The 19,109-nt window shown below is 44.7% G+C and overlaps 4 protein-coding genes across 8 annotated transcripts in view; 2 read left to right on the top strand and 2 right to left on the bottom strand.

Moving 5' to 3' along the window:
- LOC128262129 (centaurin-gamma-1A) overlaps positions 1-6,283 on the top strand; it is a 56,688-nt gene extending 50,405 nt beyond the window's left edge. Inside the window, 6 exon segments of the mRNA XM_052996211.1 lie at positions 2,007-2,148; positions 2,554-2,688; positions 2,753-4,054; positions 4,257-4,374; positions 4,438-4,813; positions 4,956-6,283. Coding sequence (XP_052852171.1) covers positions 2,007-2,148; positions 2,554-2,688; positions 2,753-4,054; positions 4,257-4,374; positions 4,438-4,813; positions 4,956-5,279 — 2,397 coding nt within the window. The 3' untranslated portion in view covers positions 5,280-6,283.
- An 80-nt stretch (positions 6,284-6,363) lies between these two features.
- On the bottom strand, positions 6,364-12,306 carry LOC128262127 (nonsense-mediated mRNA decay factor SMG5). Of its 2 annotated transcripts, none has more exons than XM_052996209.1 (6): positions 12,085-12,306; positions 11,459-11,606; positions 9,625-11,267; positions 8,152-9,513; positions 7,702-7,860; positions 6,364-7,621 (listed from the first exon to the last, which is right to left on the bottom strand). In XM_052996209.1, exons 2-6 carry the CDS (start codon positions 11,593-11,595, stop codon positions 7,380-7,382), a joined length of 3,543 nt encoding a protein of 1,180 aa, XP_052852169.1. In that variant the 5' UTR covers positions 11,596-11,606; positions 12,085-12,306; the 3' UTR covers positions 6,364-7,379. The 2 variants fall into 2 exon arrangements, with proteins under 2 accessions (XP_052852169.1, XP_052852168.1); XM_052996208.1 differs by lacking the exon at positions 12,085-12,306 and adding an exon at positions 11,932-12,071.
- Positions 12,307-12,627: 321 nt separating this feature from the next.
- On the bottom strand, positions 12,628-13,828 carry LOC128262145 (uncharacterized). Of its 4 annotated transcripts, none has more exons than XR_008268320.1 (2): positions 13,442-13,785; positions 12,628-13,379 (listed from the first exon to the last, which is right to left on the bottom strand). XR_008268320.1 is itself a non-coding variant. In XM_052996240.1 (2 exons), exons 1-2 carry the CDS (start codon positions 13,740-13,742, stop codon positions 13,295-13,297), a joined length of 378 nt encoding a protein of 125 aa, XP_052852200.1. In that variant the 5' UTR covers positions 13,743-13,785; the 3' UTR covers positions 12,628-13,294. The 4 variants fall into 4 exon arrangements, 3 of the variants coding, with proteins under 3 accessions (XP_052852200.1, XP_052852199.1, XP_052852198.1); XM_052996240.1 differs by having other exon boundaries at positions 12,628-13,336; positions 13,407-13,785; XM_052996239.1 differs by having other exon boundaries at positions 13,446-13,785.
- A 1,390-nt stretch (positions 13,829-15,218) lies between these two features.
- LOC128262134 (angiotensin-converting enzyme) lies at positions 15,219-19,004 on the top strand. Its single transcript, XM_052996221.1, has 8 exons — positions 15,219-15,316; positions 16,106-16,165; positions 16,230-16,776; positions 17,369-17,732; positions 17,839-18,405; positions 18,466-18,606; positions 18,662-18,834; positions 18,909-19,004. The coding sequence occupies exons 2-8, from the start codon at positions 16,127-16,129 to the stop codon at positions 18,923-18,925; spliced, it is 1,848 nt and encodes a 615-aa protein (XP_052852181.1). The 5' UTR covers positions 15,219-15,316; positions 16,106-16,126; the 3' UTR covers positions 18,926-19,004.
- The last annotated feature ends 105 nt before the right edge of the window (positions 19,005-19,109 follow it).

Raw genomic sequence — 19,109 nt, 5'->3', positions numbered from 1 at the left:
TGTAATTCTTTCCAATTCACAAAACCAACTAATTTTATACCACTTTCGTTGGCCATCTCGTGTCAGTCACATCTTTATGGGACATAATAAACCCATATTTCATAAGCAAAATAACCCTCATTTGTGTCGGACTCGGCAAAAGTTACGCCAACAGTTAACAGTAACAGCAACCCACCCAAAAACTGTGAACAACCCAAAGGCGTCCCACCCTCGCAGCAAAAACAGTCGCCCAACTTTGGGTGAAATCACTCATTCAATGGACGACTCGTCGCCACTCTGTCGCATTTGTAGTTGCTTTTTTTGTCGGTTTCCCCAGCGAAGGATATCATTACCATGTACGAGGCACGAGACGACGACAACAGCGACAACAATATTGCATACGACCAGGAGTGGTCGATTCCTTATTGTTAAACGGAGGGTGTACACTCGCGGTGCTATATATAGATAACAAATAGTCCTTGACTAAAAGAATTTTTTAACATTTTTGTAGATACAGAGTGATGAATGCTGGCTTTAGGTTTTCAAATTCTTATAGAAAAGGAAACATGAAATGATTTTTTATAGCTTATAAACATTAAGATTTTTAAGTTCTTATAGATAAGTAACAGATATTTGTTTTAGACTGAGTGAATAAAATATATAATTCCAGCTAAATATAAATTTCATAATATGATAGTTATTTAGAAATATATGTATATGATATAAAAAACATTTTTTTGTTAAGCTTTTTAAATTTTTTTGTATTTTTTTTTCTTATCAATTAACTTTTGTAAACTGCCTTATTTTTGTGTTCCTTATTGTGGTGCTTACATCTGCAGTTGTTTTTCTTCGTCATCAGCATACATATGTGCAGTAAGCCATCGCAGGATCCCGCTCCCCCTCCCACACACACACACCCTTACATCGAGTATATCTGTGTGAGCTCGAGCCTTTCGTCGCCATTTGGTGCAACTTTTTTGCGACCCCCTTTGCGATGATGCTTCGTTTTTGCTTTCCTGTTTCCTCTGCATACATTTTCACAACAAATCATAAAAAGTGGCAATGATGGCGGCGGCGGCGCCAGGCGGAAAAAGAGGAACCAACCCAGCCAACATAGCCAACATAGCCAACATAGCCAACCCAACCACCCACCACAACACATTGCACACAGCAACACAGACGAGTGTCCTCGTTGCCAGGACATTCTAGCAGCCAGTTGTTTGTCGACTGGCGTCGCGTGCGGGCGGCTTTTTTTCCATTGCCGAATTGCTGCTCCTGCTGACTCACACAGGATAACCGAAGCTCGAAGCTCGTAGCTCGTGGCTCGTGGCTCGAACTCCATGAGCGAGTTACATAAATAATTCAGCTACTTTGTCCAGGTAAAACGCCTGCAATGCATTATTAATTGATTCGAATCGAATCGAAGGACAGTCAATCAATATAAAGTGGGAAAACTCCATTTCCTGGCGTTGCCTTTGAATGGGAAATGGGAATCCTGCGCAGAAACGGCCAACGGCAAAGGCTGTTTACATGCCACATAAAAGTTCATTATCCTGCCAAACTGTGTGTGTGTGTGGGGCATACAAAAATCATTAAAAAGTTTAACACACACGTTTGTGAGACTGGCGAGCAGAGTGGAAAGAAGAAGGCTTCAAGTGCTTCATTAGCGACTTTCTCAAGTGTGTGTGTTGAGTCCTTCGGCCCAGCTGAAAAAATACAAAAAAATACACAAAAAAAAAATAAAAACAACTCAAACTCTAGATCCTTGAAAGAGCAAGAAGCTTGCCGCATATGACCATTGTTTTGCGCGCTTCCGCCAGACGCCGCATTTTGTTTACTCCCCATCCCGTCTCGATGGCAAATCCAAGTCATTCCTCCCTGGAGTCCCTCGCAAAGTCAAGGACTCGACGCGGCGTCCCAGAACGCGCTGTGTTTTCGCCAGGACTCTCTTTGTTTCTGCTTTCCCAATTCCAATCCCAACCCTTTACCCCCATTTTGCTCATTGCATTTCGTCTTTTTTCTTTCAGTTCGCTGGCTGGGTGGATGCGGTAATCTTCGTGTTCAGCCTGGAGAACGAGGGCAGCTTCAACACCGTCTACAACTACTATACGAAAATGGCGCATTTTCGAAACGGCCAGGACATACCCATGATTTTGGTGGGGACTCAAGGTAAGTTATACTTAAGTATTACAAAAACCAATGGTTTCGTTACTTAATGTCCTATATATATATTTGCGTAACATTTATTTAAATGACACATTATAAGACAACAAAAAGTTCTATTTGATTTTTAGATTTATTGATTCAAAACTAAATATGAGCCATAAATGCATACATATATATATATACTGGTATACCAATTTTTGGTTTTAGAGAGATGTTAATTAATTCATTATTTTCTTAAGCTAAAAGGCATAACCTTTAAGGTTTTTTTTAGATATTTCAATAAAACTTAGTTAATAAAATACATAATTTTCACCAAGATATCAATGTAACATTATGATAATTAATTAGCAATTTTAAGGAATACATATGAAAAGTTCTTATTTCACCAATTTTTTAATCTTTTTCCAGATGCCATTAGCGAGCGCAATCCTCGCGTGATTGACGACACCCGTGCCAGGAAGTTGGCCAGTGATTTGAAGCGCTGCTCCTACTACGAGACCTGTGCCACCTACGGCCTGAATGTGGAGCGTGTCTTTCAGGATGGTGAGTCCTTCCCCACCCAATCCTTGCAGTTACAAATGTCTAACCGAAGTCTTATACCTTATAGCCTGTCAAAAGATACTCTCGCAGCGCCTGCCTTTGCCGCCTCAGGTGCAGCCGGCGAGACCCACAACACCGCAGGGAAATCGCCTGGGACTGGCTCCCTACCAGCCGCCATCCACCAATGGGCAGCGGAGTCAGCAGCTGCCACTCCGGATGAGTGCGGACTTCGCCCAGGCGGAGCAGAAGCTGTGGTCCCTGCAGGCGACCACCAGCAGCACCAACCCCAACACCACCACCAATGAGAACAACAACATCACCAAATACAATCCGGGAGCGGCCAGTTCGCTGCAGGGCGACTGCTCTCAAGTGCAGCTAAGGGATCCGCGCGATCTGGCGCCACCGCCGGGCAAGGAGCTGCCCACGCCCACCTCCACGCCCACGACGAGCCGCAAGAGTAGGCGGCGCTCCAACTTGTTCATCCCCTCCTCCTCGAAGAAGGCCGACAAGGAGAAGGAGCCGAAGGGTAGCGAGCTGGGCAGTGGCCGCTCCATACCCATCAAACAGGGCTACCTGTACAAGCGATCCAGCAAGTCCCTGAACAAGGAGTGGAAGAAGAAGTACGTGACCCTATGCGATGATGGCCGGCTCACCTATCACCCCTCGCTGCACGACTACATGGACGATGTGCACGGCAAGGAGATTCCGCTGCAGTACGTCACCGTCAAGGTGCCCGGCCAGAAGCCGCGTGGCTCCAAGAGCATCATCACGAACAGTGCGCTGACCAGTTCCCTGATGGCCAATGGCCAGCGGGCTCAGAACACGTTAAGCGATGGCATCGGGTGCCTCACGCTGGCCAAGGACAATCAGCGCAAGCTGAGCGAGAAGCTGTCGCTGCTGGGCGCCGGATCCGGAGCCACTGGAGCCGGCGGCGAACCGCTGAAGTCGAACAGCTCGCAGCAGACGAGCGGGGACGAGGGCATAGCCATGTCCAATTCAAATTCGCAGACTTTCATTGCCGGCGGAGAGGCGGCCAATGCGGCCAACAAGCTGGAGGCCCAGACGCCGAACGTGAAGAAGCGACATCGCCGCATGAAGAGCAGCAGTGTGAAGGCCAACGAGGCGGATGACAACGATGGCTACGAGTTCTACATCGTGTCGCTGGACTCCAAGCAGTGGCACTTCGAGGCCGCCAACTCCGAGGAGCGCGACGAGTGGGTGGCAGCCGTCGAGCAGGAGATCTTCAAGAGCCTGCAGAGCATCGAGAGCAGCAAGACCAAGCAGGCAACCAGCACGGATCTGGCCGCCATGCTGGCCATTCGCCAGCGGGTGCCCGGCAATGGGTTCTGCGTCGACTGTGGAGCGCCAAGTAGGTTCAACTTTGAATTCACTCTATTATCTTTGTGACCAACAAGCTAGTAAAACCGCGAATTCTTTAGACTATGGTGGCCGAGTATATGAAGAAGCTTTTGATTAAATACTTTATAATTCTCTTTGGGTAGAAATTCGGTTAGCTTGTAACTGACACCTCCGAAAACCTTAAGTAACAATTGTGTTATCCTCTTTTTCAGATCCTGAATGGGCTAGCTTGAACTTGGGCGTACTGATGTGCATCGAATGCTCGGGCGTGCATCGCAATCTTGGCTCGCATATATCCAAGGTTCGATCTCTGGGCCTGGATGACTGGCCGTAAGTTTATTGATTTATTTATGACTTGATATCAGACTAACATATTCCCTAATGCCTATCCAGATCCCCCCATCTCAGTGTGATGCTGGCCATTGGCAACAGTCTGGCCAACTCCGTGTGGGAGTCGAACACGAGGCAACGGGTGAAGCCCACATCGCAGGCCAGTCGGGAGGAGAAGGAGCGATGGGTGCGCAGCAAGTACGAGGCCAAGGAGTTCCTGACCCCACTGGGCAATGGATCCTCAGCGCACCCCAGCCCTAGTCCGGGTCAGCAGCTGATCGAGGCTGTGATCAGGGCTGACATCAAGTCGATTGTGTCGATCTTGGCCAACTGCCCGTCCGAGGTGACCAATGCGAATGTGAGTGCCCGGGATGTGCGCACTCCTCTGCTGCTGGCCTGTGCCATAGGCAACCTGGCCATAGCACAGCTGCTCATATGGGTAAGTTAACTTTAATATTAAACAAGAACTTTAACGTTAAACAAGCCGAAATTTATGAAAACATTTTGACTGAAATTATAATAGCCTCTGCAGGGGTATAAAAACTTGAATTGTTACTAATGTGTTTTGGTTCTTATTGCAGAACGGCGCCAACATTAAGCACACGGATCACGAGGGTCGCACTTGTTTGGCCTACGCTCGGGCGGCACAGTCGCTGGCCACCGCCAAGTCGATCAAGGCCGCGGCAGCTGCCCAGGCGGGCACCACGATTCCGGCTCCCGCTCCGCCCACAAACGGTGGCATTCCTGCTCCCCAATACAATGTCGAGGACACGACGGCGCTGGTGGAGCTGCTCGAGGGATTGGGCTGTCCAGAGGCAGCTCCTCTCACGGCCAGTGGCACTTTGCCTAGGAGACGCGACACCCTGGGCACGCCCTACGAGAAGTCCGTCTCCGGTGTGATCTGAATTAGTTAAATTTGATATAAGATGTATGTGAATTTTCGTAGCAATTTGTACAATTCATTAGATTTTGTTGTTCGTAAAGGAACTAGTTTAAATTTGAACGGAAAAATTGTATAGCCTTTAGTGTTTAGGTTTTAGAAATGTTGTGCAAATGTTTTTAATATTATTATTATTTGGCGAACGTTGAATGGAAATTCACAAGTTTTATTTACGTTTTTTTTTAGTTTGTTTAGTTTCTAAGCCAAAAAAAAACCTGTACAGCCTTGTTGTAATCTCAAGTGTATAATTTATTATTTTCGTATTACGTACTATTACTATTATTATTGTTTTTATCATGTGCAGGTTTTTATATCGTTTGCAAAACAATTATTAAGTAATTTTATCTTGTAACTCTCGATAACCATCAGCAGATTGCAAAAAGACTACGCAAAAAAGAAAAAACATACTTATAAACATCTAACAATAGATAAAAGCTGATGCAAAATATACGTATAAACGAAATGAATCTAAGATTAAAGCCAAAAACAAACTTATACTAAACAATATACACGAACACATATATATATATATATATATATATATATTATATACATACATAGTTGAAATTGCTTGATAATCGGTTAAATCAAATGAACACGCCCCACAATGTAGCTTATGCTGAACCAAACTCATAATACACAAAATTCTTTGCTATATAAATTCCAACAAAAGAGAACTCGTTTAACGGACTATACTGCGGAATTAAACATTCTGATGGTATTAAATCTGAGTAGACAAAAATGTAATTGAAAGTATTTCAAAACTATTATACAAAATAGTTATAAATCAATCTATAAATATTACTATATGTATACACCCCCCTATATTGTGTACGCTATTTGTACGAATTACAAACCACACAACGTGACAAACTCAATCTAATTGGAAAGAAAAGTAGCACACAAAAATCACAAAAAAAAAAACAACAAAAGAAAAACCCTTCAATAAAAATCTATTAAACATTTTAAGTTTTATACTTTTATTTAACCATCTTTCAGTTACATAAGTAAACGATTTACCAGCCCAATTTTAATTAAAACAATATAGATGTGGTCGGGCGCTTTATTAATCAAACATAATCTAACAAGCTTTCAATTTTGGAAACATTTAAAATGATGTAGAATTTGTTTACATAGGTGCGGCATTTTTCCTTCATTGTTGATGGGAAATTGCAACGTGTCCCATAAACGAGACTTTAGTTAAGACTGCTTTAAAATGTAAGTTGTAGGTTGTGTTATATATATACCATATACTTTGTTTTTGTAGAAAAGTTCTCGTGGTTCGCCTAGTCAGAAGCGTGAAAATTGAAATTAACTCCGTCTGCCAAACCGAGAACGGAACTTAACTGCAGGAAAGATCGAGAGGGAGGCGTGGGATCCACACACATCCACATCTAACTCGAAGCGGGAAGGGCGAAATCTTGAATACGGATTGGTACATCAAGTTAATAACCGATTAGAGATTAGAGGGTCGATCCTGGTCGCCGCCTTATCCCGCTCTTCATCCGTCCTCCCAGCTGCTGCTCCACCACGAAGATCTCTTGTCCGTCGTGAACCGTTCACGCCTCGCCTGCTGTTATCTTGAAAAATTGTTCTTTTTTTTTTTTTGTTTGTAGGTTTTTTCCATGTGTTTTTTCTTTTGTGTTGTTTCGCTTTGCCGTTTGTCCATTTAACACTAGCTGGGAAGTTGTCATCATTGTTTGCCATCGAGTTGAAAGTGAACGATTTTGATTGGTATTTTGTTTTGGTTTGGTCTAAACACAACAAGCAAATTCCACGCAATGCTGCTGCTGCTTAGGCTGGGCATCAGTTTCGGTTTCGGTTTCATTTATTTGTTTACTTTTTGGGGGAAACACGGGGCCACAACCGAGGCTGCAGCAGCTGGTTTGGATTTGCCGTCATCCACGGCTTTCGCTTCGTTAACTTTGGAACTCCATGTCGATTTGTGTTGGTTGTACAGAGAGAACACGCTCGTACCCTTTTTTAGCTTGCATTGCATCTGGTCTGCAGTTGCCTTTGCCGCCTTAGCGCCGCCCGCTACCTTTGCCGCTCCCCTTGGGCCCGTTCATTTTTTGTTGGCCTTGAATTTGGCGTAGAAGCTCTGGATCTGGGCATAGCGGACGGGTATCGAGTCCAGGATGCCGGTGTAGCTAAAGTTTTGCTGCTGGCGGTTCTTCTCGTGCAGATTATCGCCCGACAAGTACGTGACGACGCTCTTCTGCAGCTCGCTTACGTGCGGATCGGAGTGGTTGGCCACCAGGTGATTGCAGAACTGGGCAATCTGCAGGAAAACCGAGGCATCACGATCTGCGGCCGCGGAAGCACAAACGAAACCAAACAATTAGTTAGCACTCTCTATGGCGATAAACTTAATTAGCCAAACTCACCCATCTTGCGTGATATCTTGAGCAGGGAAAGCGGCTGACTTTCGTTATCGCGCTGGGCACGCAAGTGCCTATTGCCCTGCTTAAACTCCTGTTCCAACCAACGGATGACATGACGTACATTTTCGCTGCGTTTCTTCAAGTCATCCAATTCATTGAGCACTAAGTGTTAAAAGATAGTCGATTAGCAAGGGATTTTTCATATCTCAAAAAAAAAAACTTTGGGAATGCCAAATGCGAATGTTATGTCCTCATATCTTAATAGTCAAACTACTATCGTCTGGATAATTATAAAATAGCGTACTCTAAACTAATTAGAAAGAGATTTTACAGGTTTTTCTAAAGATTAAAGTTTCTTTAAGGCCACACTCCATTGTGTTGTGCAAATGTGACTTTCCACATCGGTGATTTGGTGTCAAGCTAAGCGACCCACCCTGCGGTTGGCGCACTCACCTGCATTCGGGATGAGGACAATGCACTTCTTGGTCCTCACCAACGACTTGACTATGCCATTGTATTCGGTCAATGCCTTCGAATCGACCACAACGAATGGGGACATCACCACATGGGCGGGACTGTCCCGCAGCTCCTCCTCCAGTGTCTCCACCTCGTTCTGCAGCCATAGTTTGCCCATGAGCTCGCACTTCTTCGACTTGGCCTCCGAGCGCTCCTCGTCGGCCCCCGAGCTGGATTGTACGTTCAGTTTCTCGATGACGCTGTTTGTGGTCGTGGAGGCGGAAGTTCCACCGGCCACGGAGGTTCCCGTAGCACTGGCTATGACCGCAGCCGCCTTCTCAGCGTTGCGATTTCGTAGGTAGCCCTTGCGCGGCACCTTGCGACACTCCTCCACGGTGTCCTTCTCCTCGTTGCTGGTGTAGCTCTTGCGGACAATGCCGTTCTTGCGATCCGAGTAGCGACGCGTGCGTCCCTCGTTCCGCTTTGTGCGATTGGTTTTTGGGGCGGTGCGCCGTTCGCGACGTCGGGAGCCGCCACCCTTCTTCTCCTCGCGCTGTTTCTTCTTCTGGGTCTCGGTGAAACGGCGCGTCTTGACGCAGAATCTGTAGTTGAACTTCTTCTGTTTGCAAATGAAGAAGCCAAAGTCAACCATTTTGAAAATACGGAGTATAGACTCCTCATGCGGAGTAACGCGCTCCCGAATGATGGTCTCCCAGTCCAGCGTGATCTGGGTGCTCTGGAAGATGTCGAAGTTCTTGAAGGCAAAGTCCTCGGTCAGTGGCACATTGGCCCGCACATCGAACAGCTCGACCAGGGAATCGCGCACATTGGCGGTGGTCAGAAGCTCGCGCTCAAAGTAAACCTTTCTGGTGAAGACATCAATGTTGCAGTAGTTCAGCAGCTTCATGATCTTGTGCACGAACTCCGGATTCGAGTGGTAGCAGCCGATGAGGATCTCGGGGTTGATGCGCAGCCAGTCGAACAGCATTTTCAGAGCTCTGATGGTCGGCTCATTGTGCAGACAGTCGATGACTATGTTGGGATTGATCTTGGTGTACTTGTTGCGATACACAAGCTTCTTGGGCGGCTCCGAGAAGCTGACGGGAGCAGGCGGAGCGGTCTGGACACCCTCCACTGGCTTCTTGGTCTGTGCCTCCTCTGCGCTCTTGAAGTTCAGCTGCAGCACCTCAAAGCTACGCAGCAACTCCTCGGAGTCCACCTCCTGTGAGTTGGATCTGCGCTCCACTTCCTCGGGGTACACGATTTTCTCCTCTTCAATAACAACGTCTTCGTTGTCGGAGTAAACTAGGCCACCACCTAAGCCGCCGCCACACTTGCGCTCCTTCTTGATGTATGAAGCTGAAAATATAAATGGCAAAAGTTAATACAAATGTAACTATTTAAGTTGAATACGGTCAAGTTTTAAGGAGTTTCCCATAGTAAAAATGGCTACCACAAATGCACGCTCACCTGCTCCATAGTGCTCCTCGCCACATGGCTCCCCAGGATCAGCTGCATCGATGTCACTGAAGTCGGTGTCGAAGTTCGAGCTGAGATCTGTGTAGTCCTCCTCGTCACTGTAGAAGTCCGTGTCCAGATCGCTCTCGCTGTCGTAGCAGGAGCTGTCGTCCGACTGGGCGATCTTGCGACGCCGGCGGCGCAGACGCATTCCCCGGCGCTTGCTCTTGCAGGAGAGCGGGGTCTTCAGGTCCGACTCCTTTGCCTCGTCGCTGGAGCGCGTGGAGACGGCCTCGCCGATCTTGTCGCCGTCGGCTGCCTCCTGGGTCTTCGCCTCCTCGCCGGAGTGCTGGCTGTCGCGTGAATCGGAGCTGCAGTCCTTGAGGGAATGCGGTCGCGGCATCATCTTCTTGTCCTTGCGCTCACACTCGCCCACTGCTGCCAGCCAGTTCTTGTACTCGTTGCGAGACTTGCGCACCACCGTGTCGAACTCCTGGAAACGCTGCTCGTACTCCTTTTGGAAGCGTTCGTTGTCCTGGGCGCGGGCCAAGATGGTCTGCTCGATGCTGACAATGCAGGCGTCCATCAGATCGGAACAGGCGGCCACCAGGAAGGCGTGCAGCGAGTAGACCTTGGGTGAGTTGATCATCTTCAGCTTGGACAGGCAGAAGAACAGAATGGAGACTATCTTGAAGATACTTGGCTCCGGAACGCGCAGCTGCTGGGAGCAAAGAATCTTGCGCAGATCGATCAGCACGCAGTGGCACAGGGCGTTGAAGTCCGGCACCTCCTTGTCGAAGAAGAATATGTCCACGATGAGATAGAACCGGGCAAAGAAGTCCTCGATGCTAAAGTCCAGCTTCTCGGGATCCATCTGCTCCAGGTATTCGGTGTGCTTGCCAAACAGCTTGTTCAGATTATTCTCGCTCAGTTCGAAGGGTATGATGCACACGAGGGAGTACAAGTAGTGGTATGTTGAGTCCAAATCGTGATTCTGGCCGTAGTACAGTGTTCCCAACTGATTCTGGGCCATGCCAATGGCCGGATTGAGCTTGAAGGCCTCCAGATAGTACTTGGCCACCTGCTCCTTGCTAATACTTAACTTGCTGTCGATTCGGAAGTCGAGGAAGTAGCGATGCAGATCACCCAGGCTGAGCAGCGACGAATGTATGGTGTCGAGGGCAAAAGACACCGCCTCCAGGCTCTTGTCCACCGCCTGAGTGCCCGAATGCGACGCCTCCTTGGTGTCCCCGATCATGTCGCTGATGTAGCCATCACTGATGATGGAGAAATCAATTAGGTACTTTAAGTCGAGGTCGTAGATCTCCTCCATGCGGGACGACAATCTCTTGTAGTTGAAGATGCCGGCGCAAAGGAATCGCTCTAGCTTCTGCATGTTCTCCTGGGCGTTGGCCGCATCCTGGCACTGCTTGTGCCAGCTCTTCTTGACAAAGGCGATGAACTCGTAGTAGCCACGACGCCACATCACCTCGCGCACCTTCTTGCCCACTGACTGGTAGTCCTTGAAGATGATCTGCTTGCACAGCTGCACCAGCAGCGAGCGCTTTTCCTCGATCTCGTGCTGGAACAGCTGGCCCACGGTCTGGACATTCTTCTTGGCATCGTCCAGTTGCTTGGAGGCGGTGTAGAGGGATCTGTTTGGCGAGGTTGAAGTATACTTTAGTGATTTCTTCTATGGAAAGCTGGTTGTAAAGGGTGCAGCGGTAGTTTCCCTCAGGCAATCTCAATGCTTGCATGTACAGACCTGAATCCTTGCATGAACTGACATGAATCAATGCATGTACATACATGTACAGCCGCTGCATCGTTTACATGGTTTTCTTACCTGTATAGATCCTTTACCTCCTGGCTGAGGGTGCATGTGCCATTATTGGGCTCCAATCCCCGACAGCGGTTTGTCCCACTGTCCATGGCGCACTCGCTGGAGGTATTCGATCCTCCCGAGCTGAGTGTCGCCTCCATTTCAAGAGGTACTGCAAAATAAAGGTTAACAATATTAATATCCACGCAGCTGGTTCTTTTCCGCAGCTGGCAACTTTGAGGCGGGAAATAAACAACCAAAAAAAAAAAAACACGATGCCCGATTCCTCCAGCTGTTTCTCGAATTCCCCTCCGGATTTTTTGCTGACGAATTGTTTTTCGAAATAAATTTCTTTGCTTTATTTTACGGCTCTGTTTTTGTTTTTGTTTCAACTGGTGACGCACACCCACACATGCGCGTTGTGTCTAAGTGTGCGGGAGAGTTGGTATTATGGCGTAGTTTCGTTTTATTGAATAATCAATTAAACACACACATACATCCACTTTGCATCTGCTCGATGCTCTGGTATTTTCGATACTGCAATTGAGATTGCGAAATATTCCAATGCAATGCACTCCTGACAGCTGCACTCAGGCACACAGGTAGAATGAAAAAAACTAAAACTGGATTACCTGCGCGATTTGCATTACCTTTTATTCGATTCAGTTTCTGTTGTGTTGTGCGTGCGCTTCTGCAAATTTCACGTTTTCGCTCTTTTCCTTTGTTGAACAACAAAATGGCGCTTACACGGTCAGACTGCGCAGCAAAAATGCTCCGCTTGCGACATATGATGGAATGCTAATAAATTTTCGGCTGGCTTGCTGTTCCGTGCATAAGTGACAGGAAACAAGCCTTGAAAAATTCTGACAAAATGAGACCAGCTGCGTTGGTTTTGGTTAGGTTGATTTGGTTTTTCTGGGTTGTTTTGATATTTACATCGTGTCATGCAGCTTGATCGTGCACTTCCTCCTCTGTCTTTTCAGTGTTGGTTAACGATGGTTATCAGTTATCGATTAAGGCGATTTATCGATTATTTTGTGATCGGCGCGCTTTTTAAATACTAGTATAAGAATTTGGCAATTATACGTATTTTGTAATATTCAAACATGGTTAATCGCAAATATTTTTAAATACAACTATTTACAGTTGTTAAAAATATGGTCTGGTGGAAAACGGTTTCAAGGGTTTTTGGTTTATATCATTTAATGAACAAAAAAATGATCAAAAAATAACTTAAGGCAATTAAATGTCAAGAGCTGGAGCTTTATCATCTATAGTTTTCTTAAGACGAAAGCCTATAGGACCATTCAGTGGCTAATCGATAATCTAGCCGATCAATCACAAAAGAGCAAGCCGCTTCAAGCCGAAGTACTCCGAGTGGTAAAAGTAAATCCTTGTATCGGGTGCGTTCTCCAAGTAAGCATGCGATGCCCTCAAACTGTTCTTTTGCCACCAACTCAACGGGAGAATAAAAAAATGATGCTATGTTCCCAATTGGCATCATGCGCCTGGCATATACTTCAATGTCCTCATCACCATTTCTAGGCGGTATTCGTAGGCCATTTTGGGAATTACAAAGAAACATGGCTTTATTGCCAGTTGTGTCGAGGGTAAGATTTCCAGAAAAGAGTTTCGGAGCGAGTGTCTGCAAGGTATGTAGCCATGGTGTTATATCCCGGTAATCCCTGTCGAGATCATCAGCCGAATGTGCTTCAGGAATTATCTCGTCGGCATTCAGCAGAACATGATCGCTCCAAATTGCTCCCGGAATCGCATTGTCCTGCTCAAAGATTATCCTGTACGGCAATGGAGTTTCTGGCGAAGCCAACGCTACGACGGTTCTACGTAGATTCGAGTAGATCACATTCTCGGCGCGTGGGATGAAGTGCCCCTTGGAGTCGACTTTATCGGCGGGAAAAACCGGTAGGTAAGTAACATCATTAACCTGCAATATGCCCACGTAATTAATCACCTTTCTAAGCGGTTCCGGTAGTTGAATGCTACGACTTGCGGATTCGAATTTTGGATCAACTTTCAGATATGCAACGTGCTCCATATATCGGCAAATCGTTGGACAAGCCTCCTTCACCCGCCGTAACTTGGCTTCAAAAGCGGCCAGGCTAACGCGATATAGAGCGTAGATATCCGGGGTCCATAGGGTTTGAGATTGCGATACTCCCTGGTACACAGTCATTGCAACGTTAAATCCTATGCCACGACTCGATATGCTGAGCATTAACGGCCATTTAACCATGTCATAATTGCCCCGTCGAGTCTGACTGTTATCGCCTTCGCTGGAATTGTCCATTTCAGAAACGGTGAATAATTTAGTAGTAATTATTAAAGTTCACTTTTCTCTTACACTTTTTAGTGTTGGAAAACCAGCTTTCGATTACGATATTGTATCGATTTTTTTGTAGTCGGCGGGCCTTTAAAATGACCTATTACATTTAACATCAAAGTTTTTGACCAATGAGCTTAAAATTTTGGCTCCAAACATATATTTTGAGTATATGCAGTACATTGGTTTTTAAACTTAAAAAAAATTGAAAAATTAGAATACATGTTTTTTAAATTATTTAATGTATTTTAATTATTTACTCCTAACTTATAGACTATGCAGCTATGGGTATCTTAAAAGAAAATAATATTTGTTGACTGTTTTTTAAGAATCTTTGAATGACATAGATGTCACATTGAAAAAAAAAACATTTATACCTACAAATATAAGAGTAAATAAACAACAAACAAAGACTATTGTTCGCCACCTCATAAAGCTTTTTTCTGTAACACAAAGAAAGATTCATGCACATTAGTTTATTTTCATATTAAAAATTATCACCTCTTTTTGTCAACTCAGGTTTTTTTGAGGCGCCTTCAATATTTGCCAATGAAGCCGCCAAATGTGAAGAAATGTGTCAGGCATACTAATGATCTTCCATATGTCGGCTTATCTTCGCTCCTACCTGGCCGAGAACCTTAATTCCGTCTGGAGACCTCAGCTGCAGCTAAGCCGAGCTCGCATTAAAAATAAATAATGCTCTCGTTTATCGGACATTTCTCTCGACGACTTTGTGTCGTTTGGTCACTCGATTAGCGTTGGGCACGTCGAGGGACAGATAGGCAGTGTCACACTTAACGAAATTCAGTTCTTGATTTAACAAGTTCAATTACGATACAACTTTGGAAAAAATAATATATTATATATATTAATAATAATATTAGTAATATTCTATATGATTATATTGATATTTTTAATACATTTATATGAAACAAAGTTTTCTTGAAATTATTTCAATTATTTTTGGTTTTACCTAAAAATGAAATACATCAATCCATAGTTCTTTTAAATACTAAGGTTTCTATTAAAAATTAAAAAAAAAATTAAATCTGTTATCGTTAACTCATTTTGCTATGGCACATAACCCTCTGGAGATTACTATTGCGATTAGTTTGAAAATACCATAAAATCCCAAGTGCTTTTTGATATCGGAGTAAGTTTGCTCAAGGGAAACACAGAAAAAACTTGAAATCTTTTTTTATTATTTTTAAAAACAAATTTAATAAAAGTAAACATTTTGTCCATTTCATTTTATATGATTGTTTAGGACGAGCATTAAAAACAAAAGCTCTAGGAGGGTAGAAAAATATACAATATTTGCTTTTAATAAAATCCTAAAAATCGTAGGTTCTTATAATTATTATTTTTCTTAAATATTTCTTTAAGTGCACTTTGCCGGCCAATTCTCCGGCCGCTTCTCTGGGCTTGGCTATAAAACTCGCGCAATGTCACTCGAGCGTTCTCAGTTTTAGTTCAGACCGCTAGCGGATCGGTCACGCTCGATACTCTGGGAAAATAAAACATCGTACATCGGACAGAACGTAAGTTTCTCTTTCGCTTTGGGATTTGGAGAACTTGAAGCAAGTCGTTCCCCTGATCGCAATTAGCGTATTTTCAAATAGCCTTTAGTAACCTTTAATTGGGATCGTAATTGCTCATTATGATATAATGGCTTTGCGAACTGTTCGATTTAACCAGTCACTAAATCCCTTAATAATCTTATCTGGATCATGCAATACACGGCTTGGATCCCATAATATTTGCCGCACTCATTTCGGTGGACATGGTTGTAAATTCTTAAATATCTCACACACTTTTGCGGTGGTTAGTCCATCTAATCGAGGTTATTTATGATCTTGATACGCATCTGTGTGTAAAGTTTGTTTAGGGCTTTCCATGCCCAAAAAGGCACATGATATTTATTTAGGTTGCATTCTAGATGTGACATTAAATTATATAAATGAAATAGACTTGTCTAGCAAGAAAACCCCAAGATTACTTTTTACAACATTCTGCTTTATAGGTTGATTTTGTATCTGATTACGAAAAGCCAATCAATGGGAATATCTTATCTCTTATTGGTTTACTTGTCCAATTCAAGTGTTTTCTAGCTAATTTTAACGATTCCGCACGCTCACTGCAGTATATATAGTATATGGTATATGGCGTGTCGATCTGACCCCAAAGTCAACCGAAAATGAGACATTTTAATCAATTACGCGGGAGACCTCATCTCGGCATACTACGTCATCGAATTGGCATAACAATATGTCGTATAGGAATTGGAACAGGTCTAATCAAAATTCAAAAATGCTTACTATAATTTCCAGGCGAGAAAGTTGGAACTCAATATGAGACTGTTTCTGCTAGCCCTGCTGGCTACTTTGGCGGTAAGTTCAATGCTGGGCATCAGATGGGTTATGAACTCGAATGAAGGTCCCCTCCGGTTTTCAGCTGGCGAAAGCCTTGGTCAAGGAGGAGATCCAGGCCAAGGAGTATCTGGAAAATCTGAACAAGGAGATTGCCAAGCGGACCAATGTCGAAACCGAGGCTGCCTGGGCCTATGGCTCCAACATCACCGACGAGAACGAGCGAAAAAAGAACGAGATCTCTGCCGAGGTGGCCAAGTTCATGAAGGAGGTGGCCAGTGACACCAACAAGTTCCACTGGCGCAGCTTCCAGTCGGAGGACATCAAGCGCCAGTTTAAGGCGCTGACCAAACTGGGCTATGCGGCACTCCCAGAAGCCGATTACGCCGAATTCCTGGAAACGGTCTCTGCCATGGAGTCGAATTTCGCCAAGGTGAAGGTGTGCGACTACAAGGACAAGACCAAGTGCGACCTCGCCCTGGACCCAGACATCGAGGAGGTCCTCAGCAAGAGCCGCGATCACGAGGAACTCGCCTACTACTGGCGGGAGTTCTACGACAAGGCCGGAACCGCCGTGCGTTCCCAATTCGAGCGCTACGTGGAGCTCAACACCAAGGCAGCCAAACTGAATAGTAAGTGAATACATTTATCAATTGAATGTCTATTACTACACTTAGAAAACATATTTCCTTGATTTTAGAAAAAATTCCTAAACAGGGAACTAAATTGTGATGTAATTTATTTATCTTGAATAAGTGATACAATTTTTTTAACATTATAATAGTGCGTTAATAGTTTCCCCTTTCGCCTTATACTAAAAATGTTTAAAGTGCGAACCATAATGTGATTTTATAAAATTTTTATATACTTTCATAAAACGTTAAAATCTTAAAACTAAATCTTAAAAAAGTAGCATATTGGACCCATGTTTATTTCCATAGGTAATAAGTTACAATTGCAGTGCAATTTGTCATCAAAAAAATGCACTTAACCGAAGTTGAACTTACAATAACTAAATGCTGCTTAGTTTTTACCCAAATGTAAATTGAAAACTGATAAATTATAATTGCACTGCTTTTTGTCAACCACATTAGTTGATGTTAATAGTTAATTTAATTGCTTTACATACCCGAGTAAAGCAATTAAAAATCAAGATTAAAAACTTAATCGTTTAATAACTAAGGCTTTTAAAGTATACCAAAATAATAACCTTTTTCCCACCAGACTTTACCTCTGGCGCCGAGGCTTGGTTGGATGAGTACGAGGACGAGACCTTCGAGCAGCAGCTGGAGGACATCTTCGCCGAGATTCGTCCGCTCTACCAGCAGATCCATGGCTATGTGCGCTACCGCCTGCGAAAACACTATGGCGAATCTGTGGTCTCCGAAACAGGACCCATACCCATGCATCTTTTGGGAAATATGTGGGCACAGCAGTGGTCCGAAATCGCAGACATTGTATCGCCATTCCCGGACAAACCGCTGGTCGATGTGAGCGAAGAGATGGAGAAGCAGGGATTCACTGCCCTGAAGATGTTCCAAATGGGCGACGACTTCTTCACCTCCATGAACCTCACCAAACTGCCACAGTAAGTAAACATGAAAAATCCTGAATACAGCCATTTTTTAGCTCTGCAACTAGGGTAACCATTTTCGAACTCGGATTTTACAGAATTTTCTTGTAATTTTTTTTAGGGACTTCTGGGACAAGTCGATCATTGAGAAGCCCACCGATGGCCGGGATCTGGTTTGCCATGCCAGTGCCTGGGACTTTTACCTGACCGACGATGTGCGGATCAAGCAGTGCACCCGTGTTACCCAGGATCAGCTCTTCACCGTGCACCACGAACTGGGACACATTCAGTATTTCCTGCAGTATCAGCACCAGCCGTTCGTCTACCGCACCGGTGCCAATCCCGGATTCCATGAGGCCGTCGGCGATGTCCTCTCCCTGTCCGTGTCCACGCCCAAGCATCTGCAGAAGATCGGCCTGCTAAAGGACTATGTTCGCGACGAGGAGGCCCGCATCAATCAGCTCTTCCTCACCGCCCTGGACAAGATCGTGTTCCTGCCCTTCGCCTTCACCATGGACAAGTATCGCTGGTCGCTGTTCCGCGGCGAGGTCGAGAAGGCCAACTGGAACTGCGCTTTCTGGAAGCTGAGGGACGAGTATTCCGGCATAGAGCCACCAGTGGTGCGCACCGAGAAGGACTTCGATGCCCCGGCCAAATATCACGTATCCGCGGATGTGGAGTACTTAAGGTTGGTTTTATTTTATTAATATCATATTTTTAACTTCATTTTATTTTGTATTTGTTTTAGGTACCTGGTCTCCTTCATCATCCAATTCCAGTTCTACAAGTCCGCTTGCATCAAGGCTGGCCAATATGATGCCAACAATCCGGAGCTGCCCCTGGATAATTGTGACATCTATGGCAGTGCTGCAGCTGGAGCTGCTTTCCAGTAGGTCTTGGCAAATAGTTATTTTTATGATTTGATATATTTTAAAACCCCTTAGCAACATGCTGTCCATGGGGGCCTCGAAACCCTGGCCCGATGCACTGGAAGCCTTCAACGGAGAGCGTGTCATGACCGGAAAGGCCATTGCCGAATACTTTGAGCCACTGCGCGTTTGGCTGGAGGCGGAGAATATCAAAAACAATGTCCACATTGGCTGGACTACTTCAGATAGTAAGTTTCGACTTCTAAGAAAATTTTAGATCATTGGGATATGATCTATAAATCTATTTTTTTTTCAATTTCAGAGTGTGTGTCTTCCTGAATGAAATGATTTTTGTGTTCTCACACTTTTCTTTGCTCAATAAAGTTTCACAATGCCTTACTGGCTTAAATCTATAAAACTTTCTTTTACTTTTAACTTACCAGATGTATAAGGAAAACTTGTTAAACCTTGCAAAGAAGTATAACTAATAGATCTGACTTAACACTTCTGGTAGCTTTTTGAA

The sequence above is a fragment of the Drosophila gunungcola genome, unplaced genomic scaffold, assembly GCF_025200985.1.
Source record: "Drosophila gunungcola strain Sukarami unplaced genomic scaffold, Dgunungcola_SK_2 000001F, whole genome shotgun sequence".
Taxonomy (NCBI): Eukaryota; Metazoa; Arthropoda; class Insecta; order Diptera; family Drosophilidae; genus Drosophila; species Drosophila gunungcola.
The sequence above is the reverse complement of the archived record's forward strand: the minus strand, read 5'-3'. Positions and strand labels throughout refer to the sequence as shown.